The sequence below is a fragment of the Ictidomys tridecemlineatus genome, chromosome 10 (assembly GCF_052094955.1).
Source record: "Ictidomys tridecemlineatus isolate mIctTri1 chromosome 10, mIctTri1.hap1, whole genome shotgun sequence".
Lineage (NCBI taxonomy): Eukaryota > Metazoa > Chordata > Mammalia > Rodentia > Sciuridae > Ictidomys > Ictidomys tridecemlineatus.
In genome coordinates, this window is record NC_135486.1 from 77,558,682 (window position 1) to 77,584,686 (window position 26,005).

General features: G+C 36.1%; 1 protein-coding gene across 15 annotated transcripts in view; it reads left to right on the forward strand.

Moving 5' to 3' along the window:
• Abi1 (abl interactor 1) overlaps nucleotides 1–26,005 on the forward strand; it is a 103,139-nt gene that overhangs the window by 55,388 nt on the left and 21,746 nt on the right. For 9 of the 15 annotated variants that reach the window (XM_021722988.3, XM_021722989.3, XM_021722985.3 and 6 more), the window contains exons 3-6: nucleotides 17,484–17,660; nucleotides 22,732–22,746; nucleotides 23,457–23,557; nucleotides 25,282–25,422. In XM_021722988.3, the coding sequence (XP_021578663.1) occupies nucleotides 17,484–17,660; nucleotides 22,732–22,746; nucleotides 23,457–23,557; nucleotides 25,282–25,422 (434 nt within the window). The remainder of the gene's footprint in view (nucleotides 1–17,483; nucleotides 17,661–22,731; nucleotides 22,747–23,456; nucleotides 23,558–25,281; nucleotides 25,423–26,005) is intronic. The other 6 variants (XM_021722987.3, XM_005320261.5, XM_005320256.5 and 3 more) reach the window with 1 other exon arrangement.

Below are 26,005 nucleotides of genomic sequence, written 5' to 3' on the forward strand. Positions count from 1 at the left end.
TGTTGGACTGGGGGTTGAACCCAGGCTTGCTCTGTCACTGAGTTATTCCCCCATTCTATTTATTTTTCTTTTGAGGTAAGGTTTCACTAAGTTCCTGAGGCTGTTGGTCTTTAACCTGCCTCAGTTTCCTAAATCACTGAAATTACAGACATGCACCCCCATACCTGGTCTGTTCAGCTATTCTTAAATGGCATGATTTGAATCAGTCTTGTTTGAGAATCTGTTATCACTGTGTTTCATTATCCTTAGTTTTATATTGAAAATTATTTTCCCTAGGATCTTTAAAGGTAATAAGTTCATTTCTTCTATCTTCCAGTATTGTCTCTGAGATGTCTGGTATTTCTGATTCCAGATCCTTTGTATGGAGCTTGTTTTTTTCTCTCTGGAGATTTTTGGACTGTGTACTTTGTTTAGCTATTGTGTTTTGAAATTTATCAGGAATGTAACTTGGTATTGGTCTTTTAAAAGTATGTTGTGCTGGGGCTGGGAACATAGCTCATTTGGTAGAGTGCTTGCCTCCCATGCACAAGGCCCTAGGTTCAATTCCCAGCACCTCCCCTTCCCCCCAAAAAAGTATATTGTGCTGATACTTGGAGGGCTCTTTCAGTGTGGAGATATTTCTGGGATAGAATGTTCTCTCTTTGATGATTTATCTTCTGTTATATTTTTTCTAGATGTTTAAGATTTTAGTATTCTTCTTACTTTTCATCTTTAAACTTTCCGAATTTCCCATTCCAGCATGCTTGTTGTTTAATTTTTACATTTTTTAAATTTCAAGAGTTCCCATGTCCTTAGGTTTATTTTTAAAAAATAAACTGAATTCTTATTTTATTATTGGATTGGTTTTTATTCTTCCAAGTTTTTTTTCTTTTTTAAAGCTGAGACAGGAGGATTGCAAATTCGAGGCTAGCCTGGGCAATTTGGTGAGATCCTGTCTCAAAATAAAACCACTCTAAGATTTCATCTCACTCTATTCAGAATGGCAGCTATTATGAAGACAAACAACATTGTGTTGGTGAGGATGTGGGGAAAAAGGTACATGCATACATTGCTGGTAGGACTGCAAAATGGTGCAGCCAATAGGGAAAGCAGTATGGAGATTTCTTGGAAAATTGGGAATGGAACCACCTTTTGACCCAGCTATCCCTCTCCTCGGTCTATACCCAGAGGACTTAAAAACAGCATACTGCGGGGACACAGCCACACCAATGTATATGGCAACACAATTCACAATAGCTAAACTGTGGAACCAACCTAGATGCCCTTCAGTAGATGAATGGATAAAAATGTGGCATATATACACAGTGGAATATTACTCAGCAATAAAAGAGAATAAAATCATGTCATCTGCAGATAAATGGACGAAGTTAGAGAAGATAATGCTAATTGAAGTTAATCAATCCCCAAAAACAAAATGCTATATGTTTTCTTTGAATAAGGAGGCTGATTCATAGTGGGATAGGGAGAGGGAGTATGGGATGATTAGACAAACTCTTCTAGATAGGGCAGAGGAATGGGAGGGGAAGAGAGTGAGCATGGCGTTATAAATGATGGTGGAATGTGATGATCATTATTATCCAAAGTACATGTATGAAGACATGAATTGGTGTTAATATACTATGTATACAACCAGAGATATGAAAAATTGTGCTCTATATGTGTAATAAGAATTGTAATGCATTCTGCTGTCATATATAAATAAATAAAAAGGACTGGGGATATAACTCTGTAGTAAAACACCCTTTGATTTAATCTCAGTACTGCAAAAAGGAAAAAAAAAACCAATACACACAAGCTTAAGTTGAAATTTTTTAAGTGTATGTCAGAGACTTAATACCTATCAGGGTGATGAGACTGTGAGCAGAGGCACCTCCAGTTTTCAGTATATGTTAGTCTCTTGTGTTACTTCTATTTCTTTTTTTTTCTGGTCCCTTTTGTAAAAAATGTAAATCATTTGAATTGGTAAAGAAAACCATAAACATGTACTGTGTGTTGTTTCAATACATACATATTATGTATTGTTGAAATCAGGGTAAACATGTCTCCTTCAGCATTTATAATTTTTATGGTGAAAACATTCAGAATTCTTTTTTTCTAACTTTCTAAAACATACCACACATCTTCATTATCTACAGTCACCCTGCAATAGCATAACAGAACTTCTAACTCCTATCTGTCACTTAGTTCCCATTGATCAACCTCTCCATTCCCTGCTCCCTGCTTCTCAGCCTCTGGCAATCAAAATTCTGCTCTCAACTTCTATGATTTCTTTATATTCTTTTGTATGAATGAGATCATGTGGTATTTATCTTTCTGTGCCTGCCTTATTTTACTTCATATTAATGATCTCCATTCCTATCCATGTTGTTGCAAATGAAGTATTTCATTGTTTATATGTAGATATTGTATTTTTACAGTGAAAATCTTTTAATTTCCTCCATGAAAGTCACATTTATGAGGGAGTGCTAGCATTCTGTGAACATGGTACAGACTAAGATGGACTGTGTTCAGATACTCAATTTTTTTCCTGCTTCTCCTCCTCTTCCTACCTCCCTCCCTCCTCCTCCTCCTCCTCCTCCTCCTCCTCTCCTCCCTGCCCCCTCCTCCTCTTTCTTTTCCACATTGTGGATTGATTGCTGGGCCTTGCACATGCTAGGCAAGTACTTTACTACCATATGCCTTACTTTTAAAGTAAAATTTTATGGAGATATGATTAACATATCATGTAATTTATCCATTTAAAGTATATAGTTCATTATTTTTCAGTATATTCACTATATATATATATATATTCAATACATTTACCACCAGTCAGTTTTAGAACAATTTTATATTTCCCAAAAGATACCCTGTACTCTTAGCTGTCACTCCCAATTCTCTGCATTTCCTTCACTTACCCCCTATGAAACTGTTAATCTACTTTTTTTTTTTTTATAATTTGCCTGTTGTGGATGTTTCATATAAATGGGATCATGTACTATATGGTCCTTTGTGATGACTTATGTTTATTTAGTTTAATGTTCTCATGGGCCATTTATGTTAAAAATTATTACCTCATTTCTTTTTATTGCCAAATAGTATTTTGTTATATTGGTAGACCACATTTTATTTATCTATTCATCAGTAGACATTTGGATTGTTTCTGTTTTTTGGCTGTTATGAATGCTGTTATGAACAGATGTGGACAAATTTTTGTTTTTAGTTATATTGGTTGTATACCTAGACAAGGGATTGATGGATCATAGGATAACTTTGTGAGGAAACTACCAGCTCTTTCCCAAAGTGCCTCTGTATACCATTTTACGTTCCTGCAGAGCAATATATGAAGGTTATAGTTTTTCTCTATTCTTACAAACCTGTTTTTCCTTTTTTGGTACTGGAGATTGAACCCAGAGGTACTTTACCACCCAGCTACATACCCAGTCCTTTTTATTTTTTGTTTTAAGGTAGGGTCTCACTAAGTTGATTAGGCCCTTGCCAAATTGCTGAAGCTGGTCTGGAACTTGGGATCTTCCTGCCTTAGTCTGCCAAGCCACTGGGAGTACAGGTGTGTGCCAGTGTGCCCAGCTGTGTTTTATCTTTTTAAAAATTTTTATTATTATAGTCATCCTAGTTAGTATGAAATGGTATGCCATTGTGGCTGTTTATTTATTTATTTATTTTTGATGCTAGGGATTGAGCCCAGGTCCTCATACACGCTGGGGAAGCACTAAACCACTGAGCTACATCCCCAGCCCTGATTATTTTTATTTTGAGAAAGGGTCTCACTAAGTTGCTGAGGCTGCCCTCTAACTTGCCACTGCCCTGCTTCAGCCTCCTGAGTTGCTGGGATTACAGGCGTGCCCCACTGCACCTGGCTTCTCATTGTGGTTTTAACTTTTTCTCAATTTTATAATCTGTAGAACCTGGTACTTTTGAAGTTTGAGTCTGTCAGGGCTTTTTTTTTTTTTTCTTTTAGGGTTAATTGCTTTGTGACATACAGGTGTTTAAGGTGCTTTTTTTTTTTTTTGTTGTTGTTGTTCTGATCAGTTACTACAGTCTTATCTCCATTTGCTTTCTCATATCCAAAGATTTATTGAAAATTCTTGTCCATTGATTATTTCCCTTATTCTTCTGAAAAGGTATATTTAAAATATATGAAAGTCTCAGGAAGGAGAGACATCAGTGTGTAATCAATTCTCATGTTCATATTTGTGCTTTTTAAATATCCTCAGTATAAATATTCCTAACTGCAGTCATTATTTCAAAGAATTATAAAACAAGAAATAGTCCTGTGATGAAGAAAGAACTAAGAAAGCTCAGAGTGGACTACTATTGAGTATAATCCAAATCCTTTCAGTGTTGGATTTGATTCTTCTTTTTTTGATAATACCTGCTGTGTTTATAATGTAAGTGGGGCAACTTAATATTTTCTAATTTCTAAAATTGCTACTAGTTTTATTTATTATTGGCTATAAGCTTTTAATGGTTTCATACCAAGTAATCTCAGGTAAGTACTTGAATATGGATTGAGGAACAGAATAATAAAAATAAAAGCTAACATTTAGTGAGTTCTTTCTACATAGAGACATTGTTGCAAATCCCTTACATTAACTCATAATCCTTAAAATACTGGTGTGAGATTGATATTGGTTTTTGTTTGCTTTTTATTTTCCAAATAATCATATATTTCAGCTTGTGTCACTACAGATTTCTCATTCTCTAATCCATTGACTTTAAATGGTAAAAGTAAAAAATATAATGCACTTTGTAGTTCCCACAAATATATCATAAATACACCCGGATAATATTCCAGAGCAAACCATTACCAACAGCTTCACAGGATGGTGGAGTAAAATCTTTTTGACAGGCTTGGATATTCATTCATAACCTCCCAGGATCATTATGGAGCTGGAACACAGAGGGCATTAGCTAATTTTCATCTTAGTGATAACATTGACTATTCTTTATAGTCAAAGCACCTTCTGTGGTACTTTATGAAGTGGCTTTATTTTATCTTTAGGGCAACTTGGCAGTGTCCTGCTGGTGACTCCCATTTCATAAATGGGAAAGCTGAGTTTTTACTCAGCGTTGTCCAGTTGACTAAAGGATAGAGAAGAGGGACTGACATCTTCATCTTATCTGTTCTGAGCTGAAGTCCTCCAGGGTTTCCCTGTAGATGGCTCCCTGGTTTTTTACAAGAAAACTACTTGGAGATACGGGTGGTTTGAGAGTTAAGGAAGGTGTGGTAGAATTAAGGGTGGTAAGCTGGGAGCCTGGAGACCCTGGTTTCAATCCCTGTCTCTGTAGTCACTGATGAACTTGGGGAAGTCTGAACCCATCATTGTAGGAGGAACCCTCTGGTTTGACTCTGGGAGTCTGTTCTCTGATAGGAAGGACCTCTGCCCAGGGCAGGATGGTGAGAACTAGTAGACCCCATTGTGACCTTTCTTCACAGCCTCACCTCTCTCTTCCCTCTGGCTCACGTGCTTCCAATCATGGGCCACACCCATCAAGGCCACCATTTTTATTGCCCTAAAGCCTGGACCCCTCTTGAAAAGATAAGTTTTAGAGCTGGTTCCTTCCCACTCAAATTTACCATCCCACCATCCTAGCCCTGTTTTACTTATTCAGGGTCATTAGCTGCCACTAAGTGAAAGGATCTTGTTGTTTGTTCCTCTGTTAAAGCAGGGCCATGTCTGAATTCTTCATCTGTTTCTCCAGCCCCAGTACAGTGTCTGACACATACTAGATGCTCAAGAAATATCTGTTGAGGAAAGAAACTGGGCACATGGCTTGTCCAGGAGGTAGAGGGAGAGCAGGGTTTGACCGAGGTTCTTCCTCTGCTTCTGAGCAGACTTTCCATTGCCAGAGCATGTTTAAGCCTGTTTCTAAGAGTGGACAGTCAGCTCTGGCAGAGCCCTGTGTCTACTCACCAGCCCATGTGGCAGATGTGGGAAAGAGCATGGTTCGGGAAGTCAGTGGGACTGGAATAGGTACCTAGTCCTTGATGCAGGGTAGTGGGTGAGACCCTAGAATTGGGTGGTCTGGGTTTGAATTCTTACAAATTACTTGATTTCTTTGGGCCTCAATATCTACTTCTGTTCTGCCCCAGGATGATGTTCTGGGTAAATTTTGAGAATTTTCTGTCTCATCCCATAGCTGAGATCCTGACAGGATGGGACATCCCTGCAGGGTTCTTAGCTGTTCTTTCCTCCCTCTTTCTGTGGTCAGACCCCCTCAGGACATGGATCAAAGGTTCCCTAGGCTCCTCACAGTGACCCTCACCTCTGAGCATCACAGCTTAGCAGCAGAGTCTGCTGGTGTGTGTAGGTGATCATGTGGCTAACTAGGAACTGCAGCTTTCTCCTGTGCCTAGCATCATAGAGGGTCCAATACTATTTATCACTAGCCTCCTTGGTGCAGGTGAGGTGCTGAGTCTCACAGTGACAGGACCAGAGCTGGGGCTACATCATCTCTTAGTCTTCAGAGCCCAAGGACACTTTTCATATCACCATAGAAATTGGGCCTGAGCTTGCCTGGAGGAACACACTTTTTCTCTGTGGAGATACAGCCTAATTCCTGCCATAGTTCACAGGGACATATGGAAAGGAAAGGGAAGAGGAAAGGGGAAAAAAAAAGACCAGAATAGAAAGGAAAAGGGGGAAAAAGGAAATAGGAAATGAAGGAAAGGAAAAAGGACAGAATGGAAAGAAAAGGACTTTTTGTTTGTTTTAAAATCTCATCTGGGGCTGGGGATGTGGCTCAGCGCGCTTGCCTGGCATGCGTGAGGCACTGGGTTTGATTCTCAGCACCACATAGAAACAAAATAAAGATATTGTGTTCACCTATAACTAAAAAATAAATATTAAAAAAAATCTCATCTGTATGGTGAAGAAACTGCCCCCCTCCCCCAAGATAGATGGCTAACAACTTTTAAATCTGTGCTATTTGGTTCTTGAGCCTATTCATTTAGTTGTTAGAGTATATGCCTGATATTTCTAGAGAAGTTAAAATGAATTACATTTTTAAGAATAGAGAAACATTCATGAAATATTAAAATAAAAGTTAATTTTTGCACAGTGTGGTGGCTCACACCTGTAATCTCAGCAACTCTGGAGGCTGAGACCGGGTTCCAAGTTTGAAGCCAGCTGTAACAACTTAGTGGGACCCTGTGTCAAAATAACAAACAACAGGGCTGGGATGTATCTCAGAGGTAGAGTGCCTCATCCCTAGTAACACACACGTACACAGAGTTAACTATTAGAAAAAGTAATAGGATGAGAAATAACTACAAATTTATGACCTTATTTTTAGAAGATAAACTGATTTAATGTTGTCTTAAAAGTTTGTATTTAGCTTATATCCTAGTTTGAATAAAAAATGGTTATCATTGGGGCTGGAGTTGTGGCTCAGTGGCAGAGAGCTTTCCATACACATGTGAGGCACTAGGTTCGATCCTTAGCACCACATAAAAATAAGTAAACAAAATAAAGATATTGTGTCCATGTGTAACTAATAAAAATATTAATAAAATGGTTATCATTGGATTAGAGGAATATATCACTGGTAGAGTGCCTAGCATGTTCAAGGGCCTGGCTTTGATCCCTAGCACTGCAAAAAAGGGGTATTTACCATGCAAGTGTTCTATACTTTATCTTATTTATGTTCTTAAATAGGTGGGGAGCCCAATGGCTCAGGAGACTGAGGCAGGAGAATCTCGGCATTGGCAAGGCGCTACACAACTCAGTGAGACCCTGTCTCTAAATAAAATACAAAATAGGGCTGAGAATGTGGCTCAGGGGTGAAGTCCCCCTGAGTTCAATTCCCGTTACCAAAAAAAAAAAAAAAAAAAAGTGGGCAGGAGGCAGAAAATGTTATTGATCAATACTGAAAAATTAGCATGGGCCAAAGTGTCAGATCTTGTTTTTCTAAGGATAAAATATTTCAAAACAATTCTGATTCAAGTGTTTTATAGTATGCTTTCCCACCAGTCTGATTTGCAACTCTTCTAAACAAATCTATTTTACAGTATATGTATATAGGTCATTCTGAATCAAGTTAACTTCAGAGTTGATTGGGACCTTGTTTTGAGCTCATCGAACAAAGCTCTGTAACAAAATTTTGGGCATGGGGCCATTTCTAGAGTCTGGTCCAAATAAGCAGTTAACAAAGCTTGTCTTTTTGTTGGCTGAAGGCTTTCTCTGTGTAGCTTATTCAGGATTCTTTTATGCTTTTTCTACTTTTCTTTTTCTATTCAAGGCAAAAGTATTTTAATTTTTTTCCCATAGTTTTTTTTTCCCTTGGCAAAATTTATTGTATTTTATTTATATTTAGGATTCTTTACCTATAGTGACAGTGACAGTTGTTGAGGATAGTAGGCATCCTAATATAATATTGTAGAAAATATGTGAAACATTAAGTAGTGTTGCTGTGCCGTACTTCTTTCCTGCCTGCCTTTCCATCTTTTGGTAAATAGGAAGTTTTTTCTGGAAGGCCTTTAAAAGAAGCATCTATCTTGTTTTTCCCCAACAAAATGACAAGGCAAAGAGAACACAATTAAAAAAACATCTCTCTATGTAGTAGTTTTAGATAACCAAATCTTAAAATATAATTTGAAAGTCATCTATTCATTTTATATCCACATTTGTTTTAGAACATAATATTTTCTTATCTAAATAGAATTGCTTTTGGAATATTTTCTCACTCCATTAGAACTTCATCACACAATTTATTTTATTTATTCAATTTCTAGTTATCTCATATTTATAAAGGTCCTGCTTGACCCTTTAAAAAAAATTGGCAGTTGATCAGTGAGTACTAAGTTACAGTTAGGTAGGAGCAACAAGTTCTAGAGTGTTATTGAACAGTAGCATGTGGATAAAAAAGTGTATTGTACATTTTAAAAAACTTGAAGAAAGGATTTTTTTCCCAGTTATGTACATGTATGGAAATATGAAACTCTGTGAAAACAATTTTTGTTTTTTGTATCAGTTAAAATATCAAGTTTTGTTTCCTAATTTCTACAGTTTTATCATTAACTTTATTAAAACTTAAAGAACAGATGCCCAGCTTATTTTTATTCATTCTTTGTTATCTTCATATTTTCCTGCCTCTTTGCTTATGCTGTTAGCTGTGCTTGAATTTTCCTCTTTTCCCTGATCTGCTTCCTTAACCTGCCAAATGTAGCTGGCTAAAATGACATTTCATTAGTGGAGTCTGTGGATGCTGCTCCAGGAATTAATTTTTCTCCTTTTCGCTTTTTCTCTTCCTTTCTTTTGTGCTGGAGATCAAACCAAGGACAAGGGCAAATACCGTACAACTGAGCTGTATTTCCAGCCCTAGCAAAATGAAGTCTTAATAAGTTAAAACTTGTATAAAATTTTATAATAAGTGAAAGAGCCAGTATTCAGTCTTAGGTTTTATGATTTCAAGCTTACATGTTATTTTGAATTTTTTATTGCTGCCAGGGATTGAACCCTGGGTCACTTAACCACTGAGCCACATTACATCCCTCTCTCCCCCCAGTTTTCTGACAAGGTCTAACTAAGTTGCTTGGAGCCTTACTAGGTTGCTGAGGCTGGCTTTGAACTTGCAGTCTCAGCTTCCTCTTGCTGGGATTACAGGCATTTGTCACCATGCCTGGTTTACATGCTTTTTAAAAAAACAGTGGGTTAGGCTGGTGTAGAGAGCACTTGATAAACATGTGCAAGGCTCTGGGTTCATAACCAAACCAAACCAAACAAACAACAACAACAACAACAACAACAAAAAAACCAAACCCAGTGGATCTATAGACTTCTCTAGGGTGCTCACCTTGAGCCTTCTAATTTCTTTCAATTAGGGTTACTGATTTTGTCTCTAGTATAATAAGATCAAAAACTATTTTTCTTTGCATCGAACTGCTTCTTTTGTTATCTAAAGAAATAAGTGTGAAATTAAGGAAATTCAAATATGAGAAAGAATTAGTTTTACTGTAAAAGCTTGGTGAACATATGTATGCTGTTGTTATACAAATGTTCCAGACCTGTTCTCCTCCTACGCACGTTATTTGCTTACCCTGCCATATGGAAGGTTGTACATTACTGGATGGGCTATAATTTAGACTTTTGTGATTCAAAATTGGAAAAATGAGGAGGGAGTGGAATCATAGGAGAATTTTTCAAGCAATTTGAAACAGTGTACTGAATATTTCTTTAAGTACTTGAAGAAAGTAAGAAGGATGAGAAAAAGATGTGAAAAGAAGGAGAGTTGTGGACTCCATGATGTTTGAGAAATATAGGAAAAGAACTTGAGCCATTTTGAATTTATTTTTCTCTTGAAGACTGAGGATCATGTGGAATGCTTTTCAATAGAATTTAGGCAAGTGAGATACAACTTTCTTTTTATTTTGCTTTCTTTCTGGCCTTTTTCTTTTGGGAGGTGGAGGTAAAGATCACATAATTATAATAGAGCTGATTGGAAAAAGGCCATATTGGATTCAACTGGACCAGTTGGAAGAATATTGTAGTAGCCAAGTTGAAAGAGGATAGTGGTTTAGGATTAAAGTGTTAAAAACAGAAGGAAACTGATTTCTTGTGTTTAAAGATAATTAACTCATCAGTTTTTCTAGTAGGAGCCTCCCTTCCAATCAAGAATAGCCTAATTTTGGAGAGACCACAGTTGTCTGTGAATTACTTTATCCTCTTTTTGGTACTTCCTTAAACACTTGAAGGTCAACTGTGACTACTTCTAAGTTGCAAGTCACCACATTTTTGGAAGAAGGCAAGTTCTTGACTTCTACACAAAAAGTACTCTCAAGGCTATATATTCCTCATGAGGCTTTTACTTCTATAAAGAATATGTTGTTTACAATTGTGTGTAGTGGTCCAGATCAACGCCCCGCGCGCCCCCCCCCCCCCACACACTACTTAAGTCAAGAGTTTCAGGATGACAGTTTCTCCGCTGTGGCTTTTAGCCTTAGGCTTCTCAGTACCTGAAAGCAATTGGTCCAGTCTATCCAATCTGTCCCATTTATCTGTGCTAATAGCCAGGTGGTATTCATCTGCCCCTTGGAATGTCTGAATGATAGCTATAGGAATGGGGATAGAGGTCTTGACAGGTGTTTTATGTGAGAGACAAAGGATCTTGGACCATCTACTGCTGCTTCCAACATCTGCTATGAAATTAAAGAGAATGGTGATCAGAGCATGTTCGACCAGGTGTATGTTGGACCTGCAGTTAAATTTAGAATGTTTACACAGTTTATGGGAGCTGAATCAGGAAATTTTCCTTTGTGAAGACAACTCCAGTAGTGATTCTGAAAGACAGAGTTCACAAATGTCCCTTCTTTTTCTTTATCTCCTAAGAGCTAACATGTTTCTCCAACAGGTGCCAGGGTTGACATCCTTCTACTGCCACAGATATCATTGGTATCTCATTCTAGTAGCTAACTTTATCTTTTTCTTTGGTCATTATGGACATACCCATACTTTTTTTTTTTTTTTCCTGGAGCAATCAGGTATAAGAGGGACAGGACATTTTTATTAAATTTATGGAGACCCTCTTCTGTCTTTTACTTTGGCCCACACGGGTCACCATAGGGAGACTTGATGAGCAGTGTACTTAACCAAATGGCCATTATCTTAACTAAATGGCCATTATCTTTCCCATTTTTTTTTTTTTTTTAGAAGAGATGTCTATTTAAGTGTCTACCCTTGCCCCCATTGTGTTCCTGGGAATTCAACCCAGTGCTTTGTGCATACTAAGCATGTACTCTACCCTTGAGCCACACCCAGCCCTCTTTTGCCCACTTTTTTTTTTGGGTTTTTATTTCTTTTGTTGTTGGTGGTGAGTTTTTTTTTTTTAACTTTATTTTTGAGGAGGCTGTTTTATTGCTTAGCAATATAAGATGCTTGTGGAGGCTGGGGATATAGCTCTGTTGGTAGAGTGGTTGCTTTACATGCTTAAGGCCCTGGGTTCAGTCCCCAGCACCACTCCAAAAAAAAGAAAAAAGAAAGGAAGATGCTGTGGCTGGTAGAAAATATGGAAGGTATCAGATAACTGTTGAGTAACAGCCCATTGTTGAATAACTCTTTTTTTTTTTTAAAGAGAGAATTTTTTAATATTTATATTTTAGTTTTTGGCGGACACAACATCTTTGTATGTGGTGCTGAGGATCAAACCCGGCCTGCACGCATGCCAGGAGAGCGCACTACCGCTTGAGCCACGTCCCCAGCCCTGTTGAGTAACTCTTGTGATTAAAAGCACACCATACTGTGCATGGTTATGCATGCATGCCTGTAAATCCCAGTGGCTCCCAATGGCTTTGGAGGCCTGAGGCAGGAGGATTGAGAGTTCAAAGCCAGCCTCTGCAACAGCTTGGTGCTAAAAAACACAGTGAGACCCTGTCTCTATATAAGATACCAGATAGGTCTAGGAATGTGGCTCAGTGGTCAAGTGCCCCTGTTCAATCCTTGGTATGCCCCTGAGTTCAATCCCTGGTATCTCTCCACCCCCCCCCCCAATAAGCATGCCATTATCAGATAATGAATGATGTAAAAAATAAAAATCATGACATAGTCAAGTGTTACATTGTCGTGGCTAGAGTCAGCTGATTTTGTTGGGATAGCATTATCAGACCCTGCAAATGTCACCAACAGTGAGGCACCACTGATAGCCAAAAGAGAAATGTCAAAGGTCTTATTTAGGCAATCTGTCAGTAGTATATAAAATGACTCATTTTCTGAGATTCACAAGTCTGAGATTAGTTCCAGTATCAGGAATATAGTCTTTTACACTGTTTTCTACTCTATGAAATGTGTCTATGATGATGTGTCATTGCTTTGGTATGGTGATCAGTTGGCAGCAATCAGTGGTGACATTATGGACATGCAGACTTAAATCTGGTAGCTTGATACCAGTTGGTGTTATGAGTCAATGGTCCTTTACTATGAGTATTATATTAGTGACCCTTATGGTTCAATCTACAACTAAGTTGATCTCCATATTTTATGGGTAATCTTTTATAGTTTTCCAAGTAGCAGACCAAATAGCTTGTCCATTGGTAACAGTCAAGGGGTCAGTAAGAATAAAACAATATTTTTAAAGGAAATATTGACCAGGAAAGAGAACATCTTTGAGTTTTGCCTGCCGAACCAAGCAGCCTCACACATTTTGAGTTCTGCATGGTTGGCACCAAGGTTGAACAATACAGCAGTCCACTGGGCACATAGGGTTTTAACATAGTTGAATCATCAGTGACCTTGGCCCAGGCATTTAAGGAACCTCTGAATCAAAGGCCTAATTGAACCAGAAGCTTTGTTTTACGTGGCAGCATAGAATAAGTTTTCCAGAAAGAGGGGTACCAGTTACTTTTTCATGTAGAGCTGAGATACTATAGGGTTAGGTTGATTGCATTCTTGAATATGCCATTTCCATATAATGAGACTAGCTCCCTGGGCCTTTCTCATCTTGTTGGTCATTGGGTTTGAGTTTACTTACTCCAAATGGTAATCTTTTTGTTAACTGGCAGGGGTCCTGGGAATCTGAGGTTTTCGTCATGTTTCTTGGCTCTTAGTTTCTTTCTTTCTTTTTTTTTTTTTTACCTGTCCAAGATTTTATTAGCACGACAGTCACAGAAGAGAAGGGGAGGGGGGAAGAGAGAGAGAGAAAAGAGGGGGGGGAGAGAGGAGACAGAGAAGAGAGAGAGGAGGGGGGAGAGAGAGGGGAGAGTAAGAGAGAGAGGGAGAGTGAGAGAGTAAGAAGGCTCTTGGTTTCTTGTAGGAGAAAATTTCAGACAAGACATGAACCATAGTAAAAGCAAGGGGAAAGGAAAAGATGCACCTAAGGGAGAGAGGGTGGATTGCCGCAGTCTGGCTGGGCACAATTCAGGAGCCACTTGTCAAAAGAAACTAACTTTATTTTTAGAACCACACACCAAATAAAACAGCTCCTCAGGAAAAACCCTCAGAGCCCAACTGCCACCACTGGCTTCCCACAAGCCACTCCCCCGACCCCCCCCCCATCCTTGTGCTCTTGAAGCCGATTGGCTGGGTCGCGTGGGCAGAGCCAAAAAAAGTCCCCCAATGAGCAGCTCCATGATCTGAAAGGGCAGGGAAATAGCCCAATGAGCATCACCGCAAAGGAGCCAATCAGCTAGAAGTTGCTGGGGCATCTGTGAGCCAATCATCAGCTGGCAGTCTGAAAGTTTGCTGGGGCCCCTTCGGCTGTGGCTCTCAATAGTGGATCCTTTGACAGTAGAGTTATATTGTGCCTCTTTGTTCTCTAGTTCTGTTGGGATCTTAGGAAAGTTTCAAGAGTCCTACCCAGATATCATTTCTTAATTCTTGACTGACTTTAGGATTGCATCAGATTTTTTTAAAATTTATTGTTGTTATTGTTTTTTATACCTTTATTTTATTTATTTATATGTGGTGTTGAGAATCTAACCTAGTGCCTCATACATGCTAGGCAAGCGCTCTACTACTGAGCCCCAGCCCCAGCCCCTGCATCAGATTTTTAAATGCCTACTGCACACTGTTTTATCCAGGGTACCCAAAGTGAACCCCATGAGGTGGGGGGGAATTTTACTATTATAATAAGATTAAAATGATAGGCTACAGATCTAAGGCACTCTCATTCACCTTGGTCCACTTGGACTGGTTCTAATTGGAACTTGTTATTTTTACAGATGTTATTTTTGGTGGACTTCACTTTTAATTGTCCTTTTTTTTTTTTTTTTTTAAAAGTCTGTATAAAGGTCACAAAATTCTCCCTGAATTCAGGGTGATTTGTGTTCTTGTTGGCAGTGGGCTGGGAGGGATGTTAAAGTCCTCAGCCCAGAGACTAGCCTTAAGGAAAATAAGCATTATATGCCTTACTCTTTGTCTTCCAAGCATGTTAGCCAAAGATTTGATTGGTTCTGTTCACAGTAGCTGCAAATTTTCCTCCTTTACACACTCAGTGCAGATACTCATCTCTAACAGTTGTCTGAAAAGGACAGAACCTTATGTTTTCTCCCCTCACCAGACAGATATTAGTTCTTGTTCATGGGACAGACCTCCTGAGGCTGTCAGCCTGGTGAGAGGAAGCTCTTCCATCTGGAGGATAGTTGGCAATAACCAGTACATTATTAGGCCTTGTCTTTGAATCTACCTACTTTTGATACTCAGCCTGAAATATCTCTTCAGTTCAGCTTCATTAACAGCAAAGTAAAGGACCATTCACTTACATTCTCATGGACTTTTCTCAGTTCACGTTAACTGGCCTTACTTCTATTGCTAGAAAAACTTTGTTAATATTCCATCTTCATTGCCAGAACAGTTAAAAATTGTGAAAAGTCAATGAGATTTTACCCTTGTGAGCTAATAGCTTCCACAGTTCTATGGATTCTGCTGGAAGACATAGGACTCCTGAATCAGAGACAAAGGACATCAATACTCATGGCAATTGAAGTAGCCAAGGAGTCAGCATTTGTAAAGCCCCAGTTTCTGCAGGATATGTCAAAGAGAGACAGGTGATGCTTGCACACAAATTTGTATGCACTACAGGAAAAGGACTCCCAGTGTAAGGGGCCACGCTGTGTGTGTGTGTGCGCGCACACACACACACACACACACACACACACACACACACAGCTGGAGTTGACCCTAGGGTCTTGAGCATGCTAGGCAGGTGCTCTACTACTGAGCCACATTCCTAGCCCAAGGGGCCACTTTTACCATTGCCTTGAATGCCTATATTATCTTTATTATATTGGACAGTAAACAATCTTGCCTTTTGCTTTCTAAGAAGACACTGTTTGTTATATGTTCTATGTATAATCAGTCAGAACAGAGGGAGGTAGTACATCTTCTTACAATGTATGGAATTATTTTGGAGTTAGGCTAGCATTTTTGATTATAGTTTCTTTCCCAACCAATTTAAAAATTCTGGTGAAATAAGACAGAATCTTTTTTTTCCTGTTTTCTTTTTTGGTACCAGGGATTGAACTCAGAAGCACTTGACCACTGAGCTACATCCTTGAGCTCACTGAGTTGCTTAGTGCCAAGCTGTTGCTGAGGCTGGCTTTGAAGTCAGGATCCTCCTGCCTTAGCCTTCCAAGCTGCTGGGATTACAGGCATGCATCAGGGTACCTGGCTAGGAAACAGAATCATAATGGATCTGTTATAGGCATAACATTAAGCTTTCTTTCTCCTGACAGTATCTCTTTCTTTCCTCTTTTCCTGCTTTAATTCAGTTCAGAATTCTAGCATTTTCTCATCTAATCAACTATAGTTACCTCCTAACTGGTCTTTTAGTCAACTATAGTTGCCTATCAACTGGTCATACTGTTGATTGTCTTATTCTTTCTATCCTCAACATTTGTGTCAGAGGGATCTTTTTTTTTTAAATATTAATTTTTTAGTTGTAGTTGGACACAGTATCTTTATTTTATTTATTTATTTATTTTTATGTGGTGCTAAGGATGGAACCCAGGGCTTCGCACATGCTAGGTGAGCGCTCTACCACTGAGCCACAATCCCAGCCCCAGAGGGATCTTTTAAAATGGAGATATGATCTTGTTAATTTAAATTTGTCATCAGTATCCTATTATTGTTAGGACAGTGTTTAAATTGTTAAGCAGTTGAATGATTATTTCTTGGAATCACTCTGTTATCCAGTTTTTAAATGTTCACAACTAAATAAAATACGTAAAATTTTATTATTGTTGTTGTTATTATTACTTTATGGTACAGGGGATGGAACCCAGGCCCTTGCATGTACTAGGCAAGTATTCTACCGTTTAGCTATATTCCCAGATCCCCCCCCCCAAGTATTTTTTAATGAGCTACATTTCTAGCTCCCCCAAAATATATATATATATTTTTAAAAAACCTCATAGGCCATTAGTAGGTAGTCTGTACTAAGTAAGTAGAAGGCTTCTTGTTAATAGTTTATAACCTTTGCCTTTTATTTTTTCCTCTCATGTTTTTGTCTGCTGTGTTCAGTCCTTCTGCCTTTTAATAATTTCCGTGTTTGTCCCCTACTCCTATTCATATGTTTAATAAAATATATTTATCATGTAAAGACTAAGTGAATTCTTTTCACTCTAATTAAGTATCTTGCTCTGAACACTTTTCTGTAATTTCTAGTAATCTGTGCATATGTCACTATAGTGCTTACCTTCGTTGTGTTATAATTAGTGATTTCTTTTTCTGATCTGCATCCCTGCTATGTAAAGTGGTAAAGTGTAGGATACTCAGTGCAGAACTCCTTAACACATTGCTTTTCTGACAAGTTGTTTTAGTGTCAAATTTATTAAATTGGTGTTTTAATCCCCTGTGAGTGAGTATACCTTGCTTTGAGACTTGAGGAAATTTATTTGTTTAATTTTGAAGATAAAGATAGTAAAGATAGAAAATAGACATGTGGTACAGTCAGTCCCATGGTCCAACCTATATGTGGCCCAATATAGATGGACTCTCATAAATGTTATTTACTCCAAATAACACTTTCTTGCTTTGTTCAAATTTAAAATACAGACTGTGGATATTCATAAAGAGAAAGTGGCTCGAAGAGAGATCGGTATTTTGACCACAAATAAGAATACATCAAGAACTCACAAAATAATAGCACCTGCAAATATGGAGCGCCCTGTAAGATATATTCGAAAACCAATTGACTACACAGTTCTCGATGATGTTGGCCATGGTGTGAAGGTAAGCATTTTAAAGTACAAAGTACATAACTTGAATTAATTTTGGATAGGAGATATGGTGATAAGATAATTTTCTTAATTGATAGATTCTCTTTAGTAACTAACATTATAATTTTATATGTATTTAATATTAATTGTGTATTTTACTAAGGTTGGAACAGAATTTTACCTTTGGAAGAGGCTATATTCGGAAAGATAAGAAAACTTGAAAAAGCTGTTCATTAAGTAAATCATTTGAGTTCTAGACTACTGTTATAAATTTGTATTGTAAATGCTTTTACTACTGAATAATATTTTAAAATAAAAAATTAAGTGCTTTCCAAAATTGGTTTAGCAAATAAATTATACATAATTTTGTCTTCTTAATCCTAAATATGTATGCATATTTGTGCACGTATGTACGTTGATATAGTTCTAGCAATTTATAAAAAATTGAAAAATTCATGAAATTTTCTTCATTATATTGTGTTGCTCCTTTCCCTCCCTTGAAAAAACCCCAAAATAAAAAATACAACAACAAACCACAACAGACTTTTAGGAGAGAGATAAGCATGGCAGAATTAGCTGATCTTGATGGATACCTATAGTTTTTCAGTTTTGGATATTCATGTGTCATTTTGCAAGCATCTGGAATGACCCATATTCTTTAGCTATCTCTGCTTAAGATAAATTATTTCTCTGAAATATGATAGTCCCTTTGTTTGAGGACCATTATTTGATTTTGTTTCTGGTATTTAGAATATTTTATAATAATTTTTAATGAGTGAAAGTGGAACTTTTCTACCTTGTTGTTCTGGCTATTGCTAGATCTGTTGCATTCCTCAATTTTCTTGGGTTCCTGATCCAGAAAGAACTATAGCTAACAGTAGTGGTCACATTTTACTCTTATCTAAGACTTTTGAAATCTTCTCTTCATTTTCATTAGTGGGAATTATATGTAAAGTTGGAATACTTCCAAATGTAGAGGAGACTGCTTGTTCCTTGTACCTTTTTCCAGATACGTGACTGTGGTTGTAAAAGAGGCAAAATTGCGTTTTGAGAGTCTAGGAAAACCTTATTTTGTATTATTACCCATCTTGGGATTAAAATAGACACACACGTACCCTATACATAGTTATATGTTTACCTGTATACACACATACACATACTCACTCATTCACCCACTTTACTTTCTTTTGTCTCATCTTGATTTTTCTTCCCACTAAAACTAAAAAAATTCTGTCTCATTAGAAGTGAATAACCTCCTTTATCTCATCCTTCCACTAATTGTGTTTAAAATGCATTACTTAGCAGAATATAAGGTGAGTCCTAATTTTAAAACAAAGTTTTGGGTGAGAAAACTTAACTATGGCATCAGGTGTGCAGGTAGTCAATGTAAACATAGCATAATATGCTGAAATGGCAAGGATGTGAATTTTGGCAGTATGCTTTCTAGCTATAAGATATTTTGAGAGATTTGTTTTAAAGTTGTTTCTTGTGGTAAGATACATGTAACACAAAATTTACCATTAACTATTTTTAAGTGTATAAATCTGTGACTGAGTACAGTCATTTGTTGGACTGTCTATATTTAATATACTTTTGGATACTGGTAGGAGTATGTGAAAATCCTATACCTTAGAAGCTGTTATATTGCGTATTTGCCCATATTTGTTTCTGTGGTATACACACACAAACAATTATTTCCCCTTTTAGTCTCATTACTGTTTTATTTTCCTAGTTTTGTGACTTCTGTAAAAGATCATTTTGCTCTTAAAATTTCTATAGGACTGTAGAGGTGTGTGAAATTAAGAAATTTGGAGAATAGTTAATGAACAAATATCAGGGCCAAAATTATGAGAAGGAGAATTTGAAGCTATCATAAAATTAGTATTTTAAGTATAAGGAAATACTACGAGCTCTAAAGCTATTTTATTATTCTTTGCCTATTTTTCTCTTTAGCAATTTGATTTTGTATTGACTTGTAAAAGTTCTTTTTCTGTTATGGAAATTTGTCCCTCATAAATTGTCAAATATTATTTCTTCATATTGCTGTTTGGCTTTTAACTTTGATGTTTTAGCATTTTTCAAAATATATACAGAATTTTAAAAAATGCATCTAAGTAGATTAATAATCCTATACCAGGTTTTAAGCTTGAAACTTCCACACTTCAAAATTAATGTTGTATCATATTTTACTATTTTTGTTATAAATTTAAGTGTTTGGAATTTGTATTTCATACACTTGGGCTTCATTTAAATAGTGTTTATTTAGTTAATACATTTTATGTGGCAAAATAGATGGTATACACAAACTTAATAGGAATTTAAATCTGGCTTGATTTTGTTTTGGAAACAATGTAAGATATGGATAAAAGAATCCCAGTATAGTGAAACTACCAGAATATGTGCATAAAGGGAATGAAAGATGATGAACTATAAATGAACACAAAGTTCAGAGTAATAGATAGGCAAAGGCTGGGACACTTAGCAGAGAAGTTTATGTTATTATTGATAAACAAAATAACAAATTTATGGCCTAGTTCATAAGTTTACAAGGACTTTCCATATGTATTAGTGTTCCTGTGCTTGCTTGCTTATTTATTTATTTATTTATTGGTTCTAATCACTTATACACGATGATAGAAAATTCTTCAATTCATTGTACACAAATGGAGCAGAATTTTTAATTTCTCTGGTTGTGCATGAAATAGAGTCACACCCTGTACTTATTTTTATGCTTCAAAAAGACAATGTGATATAGTAGTTGTTGGATTTTATTGGTGGTATTAAAAGATAAACATTAAAATTTGGTAACTCCAGACCACAGGGGATGTGAAAAGAAATTCACGGAAGTAAGACAACGAAAATGTTTTGTTAGTTAGAGGTTATTTGGCAATTTCGGATTGGTAAAATCTCTAGAGATTAGTTGTCAATTTTCTGATTATTTTGAGTTGGTTTTGGTTTGCTTTGTCAGAACCTAGAACACCAGTTTTTTTTTTTTTAAGCATAATGGCCTCCCAGTTCATTTAACAATGTAGTTGCCAAAGCTTTATAATATTTCCATAGGGATGTTATTTTTAAAAATGAGTTGAGCTAATTAGTCATTTCAAAGAAAGATTTGGCCTTACATACCTTTAATAGCTGTCATATGTAAATCTCTTATCTATTTAGGGATAGAAAAAGAGAGGAACCAGAGAGTTTTTAACCTGTGATTCTAGGGAAATGGTAAAATTACTTATTCATAAATGTAACTGTTGGGCTGGGGTTGTGCTCAGTGGTAGAGCACTCACCCAGCATGTGCGAGGCCCTGGGTTTGATCCTCAGCACCACATAAAAACAAATAAATAAAATAAAGGTATAGAAAAAAATTTAACTGTTAAGAAAATGAAGTAGAAATCTTAAGGAAATAAGAAAGGTCTTAATTTGGATATGTTTTGGGTATATTTAAGTAGATATTTAACTTACATTATTTCAGGTTATTCACAATCAAAATATTTTGAATTAGATTATTTCCTACAGCCTCAGATTTTCTATCTACTTACAACACACTTAATAGAGGAGGCTGAGCTCCATAAAATGTTAAAGATTACACCATTACATAGAAGCAGAGTTCAATTAGATTTCTCATTCCCAATCCAGTTCTCTTTTTTTTCTTTCCTTTGTGACAAGCTTACCCTTGGATGTTAATGTTTTTGGTTTCCTGTTTACTTGAAATAAATGTGAAGAGATGTGTGGTCATATTTAGAATATTTTTGGTTAAAGATAATGATTACTGTATTGTAATGCATATGCATTATAAGAGATATATATATCTGTGTATCTTATCAAGATCTTAATAGTAGTCACATTTATTTTCCTAAATCCAGGTGTGAAATGAAGTGGTTAGGTAGGGTTCCAGACATTGTTTTTCACTCATTGTGAGCCCTATTATTTTATGCAAACATTAAAGAATACCAAATTTCTGACACAGTTTCTATAAATGAGAACATATCTAAGTAAATTTTTCTATTGGATGATTTCCCTAGAATCACCTGAAAAGTGGTACATGTTAAGGACAAAAACTTGAAACCCAAAAAAGTCTATAAAAAGTAAGATTCTAGAAACTGAAGTTTTTTTTCCTTAATGGCATAGTATAAGTAGTAATGTTTTAGAGCTATACACATTGTTTGATACATGTAAGCTAGTAATCTTTCAAAGAAGTAGTCCTTAGAATCAAAGCATACTTTTTTGCATTTTGAATTCTGGTTTAACTGGTTCAGAAGAAAACTCAGGACTAAGAGCAACAAAACAAGTTTCTGTTAGTGTTGGCTTACTCAGGATTTGACTTTATAAGCTAGAAATGAGAGGGTTTTCCAGACCCCGTTTGCTTTACTGAATTGGGTCCATTACTGAATTTGGAAGCAACCTGTGGTTTTGAATTGCTTTGATTAGTGCACCATAGTTACACATAACAGTCTAGCACTTTTTTTTTTTTTAAGAGAGAGTGAGAGAGAGAGAGAGAGAGAGAGAATTTTAACGTTTATTTATTTTTTCTTAGTTTTTGGCGGACACAACATCTTTGTTTGTATGTGGTGCTGAGGAACGAACCCAGGCCGCACGCATGCTAGGCGAGCGTGCTACCGCTTGAGCCACATCCCCAGCCCAGTCTAGCACTTTTTATAATATACTATCATTGAAGTAATGCTTACACATGAACACTCACTATCCAATGGTCTTAAGACTTGTAGAATGATGTATTAAAATAGGTTTACATCTAATGAATTATTGTGATTAAACTTCATCTTATGAACTAATCAGTTGAATTAGTTTCATAGGATAAAATTTTGATCTAAGAAATTATTGGGCTCATATGAGCTTGACATAATTAAGTTGTGGTTTCCTTACAGATTTCTTTCTTTTGAAAACTATATGAAATGCATAAGTATTTTCCTAGTAATTATAGATAACTTTTTTTAACAAAATATTTGAAATGTGGCTGGATTTAAGCTTAATAACAAAAATTGAATAACTATAAATGTAAACCTGTCCTATCAAATATAACATCTAGAATTAATTTCTACTTTTTCCCCCCTTTTTATGCCAACGTAAAGTGGCTAAAAGCCAAGGTAAGAGACACTACTTATCACTTGATCCACAGTATTTCCTCTATATTGATAGAGACCGCAGAGCCACTAAAATTTGAAAACTCTTCTTATGTCTGTCTGCTTTTCCCTATAGGATTTATGTAGATTAAATATACTCAAACTCGGTTTAAATCAGCAACACTTAGCTTGGCTGTGTTAATATATCAAAGATATGTTGACATTTGCATTTACATAGGAACATTAATTTTGCTAACATTTATTGCTTTGCTCATTTTTTTTTGATAGCTGCCTTGCTTTCATTGACTTACAATTAGGAGGTTTCCCAGACATCATATGTGACTTTGTTACTGAATTATTAGATAATTTTTCAGATGGGTATCTTAACAAATTGACAGTGAGTTCATGTTTATGCATACATTTCAGAAATTCAAAGCAATTAAGTATTTGAGTGCAGATAAGTTTGATTTCCACAAACATGTTTAACAATAAAATAATATCTAAAATTCAATAATCACACCTGTATTTTAACATAAATTGATGTAAATGGCATAAAATAATAGGAAAGACTGAGTGCAGGTGGTTCCTGAGTTATTAAAATGTACCAAAGTCTTTATTAAATCTGTCTGGGAATCCTTACTTCACATTCTGATATTAAAAAAATAATACATGGTGTTAAAACATCAAGAGAACAATTTGATATAAAAATAAATGCTTTTCTTTCCACATTTTAGCATGGAAATAACCAGCCTGCAAGAACTGGCACACTGTCTAGAACAAATCCTCCTACTCAGAAACCACCAAGTCCTCCCATGTCAGGCCGGGGAACGTTGGGGTAAGAATTCAACTGCATTTTACAAAAGAATTTCTGTGTTAAAAGATGTTTCTTAAATGTATGGATCTTTGTCTTGGGACACACTTTATGTGACACTATCTTTTATAAATTGCTTTTGATTCTTATTTCCGTTAATAGAATCCAAAATGAATCTCCCTGCTTAATAATATTTCTTATAGAAGTCTGTATTAGAAAAGTTAGTTCTTTTGTGGATGTATAAATTTATTTTTTCTTTCATTTTTTTAAATTAAATATAAATCTAACTTTAAAGTTTATTTCAGATGGAGTGAATTTTGCATATAAATGGTTGTCTTTGCTTATATTTATAGTATTTATTTAACAGAACTAATAAGTGGTCTACTTTGTGTAGTTTTACTTAGTAGTCTGTAGCTCCTCTGTTTCCCTTATTACATGGCACCTGAGACTTAGGTACTTTTTACTTGGAGTACTTCTGCATGTGCATTGGCTGGTAATCTTGAGCCCCATTATACTAGAGTAGCTTTATGAGAAGTCCCATTGGAGAAATAGAAAAGGTAAGGATGGTTTCTTTCTTCCCAGTGCTCATGGCACTAAATATACAGAATACTTACCAAGACAGTTTTATTTTTTAAATGACTAAGCTACCCACTGCCCTGCACACTTTTCTTTTTCTTTAAATTTTTAAATTGATTTTTAAAAAATAAATGACAGCAGAATGGCTGGGCACCTTTTTAAAATAATCTTGCTAAGTTGCTTAGTGCCTCACTAAGTTGCTAACGCTGGCCTCAAACTTATGATGCACCTGCCTCCTCAGTTGCTGAGAGTATAGGTGTGTGCCACCACACCTGGCTTTCTAAGACATTTCTGAAAAATTATTGACCTTAATACAGGAGATATTATATTAGATTTTTTGGTTTTGGTAGAGAAGTTGACCAAGAATTGGAGCTTAATTTCTATTTTCATTCTTTACTTGTAGCTTAATTTCTATTTTCAGTCTTTAAACTCTTTGTCTCTTAAAAAAATGAAGTTATTACAAAAGTAAAGATCATTTATTTAGATATCAGTGACTGCAGTTAGAGTCAAAATGTACTTCTCCACATATACTTCTCATGTTGAAGTTTGGAAACATTACAAAGAAAATATTTTAGCTTCTTATGTAAAGGACAGGACTTGTGGGTGACTGAAGTGGGAATAAAGTACATTTCAAAGTTTTATATTATTAAGCATAAAAATTGTAACCATTATTTTTATATATATATATTTTTTTTATTGATTGTTCAAAACATTACAGAGCTCAAGACATATCATCTTTCATACATTCGACTCAATTGGGTTTTGAACTCCCCAAATACATAATACAGACTCACTTCTGTTACATACTCACATTTTTACATAATGGCATATTAGTGACTGTTGTATTCTGCTACCTTTCCTATCCCCTACTATCCCCCCTCCCCTCCCCTCCCCTCCCATCTTCCCTCTGTAACCATTATTTTTAGAAATAAAAAAACTTTAAATTACCCTTTTCTTTAGTTTTCCTATGTTAAAGTAGCAAATTTTAGTTTTTTTTTGTAATAGTAACAAAAATTCATATGCCCCAGCTAAGAATTATTTTTTTATAAGCTTTATTAATTTTTAAAAAAAATATGTTATACTTATTCACAAAGGGACAGTCACAGATTTGTTAGAAGGGATATTGTTTTATCTCTCTTATTCATTTATTTCTTTGTTTTCTTCTTCTTTAGACGAAATACTCCTTATAAAACCCTGGAACCTGTTAAACCCCCAACAGTTCCTAATGATTATATGACCAGTCCTGCAAGACTTGGAAGTCAGCATAGTCCAGGCAGGACAGCTTCTTTAAATCAGAGACCAAGGACACACAGGTAAACCTTCAGGTTCAGCATTTGAACATTTGAGTGTTATTGATAATGTAAAAGGTGCTAAGGTGAAGTACTACTCTAATGTTAATATTGAATGTGAAAGTCAAGAGTGATGATAATATATGTGCTTCTACAAATTGGTGTTATAAATCCTGAATTTTAGATTTTTAATTTTTTTGTGGTACTGGAGATTGATCCTGACGCTTTGCATATGCTAGGCAAGTACTCTACCACTGAGTTACTCACCTAGGTTGTTTTTCTTTTTTCAATATATGTTTTTACTATTAACAAATTGTTAATATTTCTCCCTTTTGACAAAGATAGAGTTGTATATTTGAATTAAAGCTAAAGAATGTTTTTTTAAAGTGGTCTTTCAAAAAAGCATGAGGGAAGGGGCCGAGGTTATGGCTCAGTGGTGGAGTGTTTGCCTAACTTGAGTGAGGCACTGGATTTGATCCTCAGCACCATATAAAAACAAATGAATAAAGTAACGGTATTGTGCCTCCCTAAACAAGTTAAAAAATAACAAAACAAAACACAAGGAAGGTACAGAATGGGAGAAAATCTTTGCCTCTGGCAGCTTAGA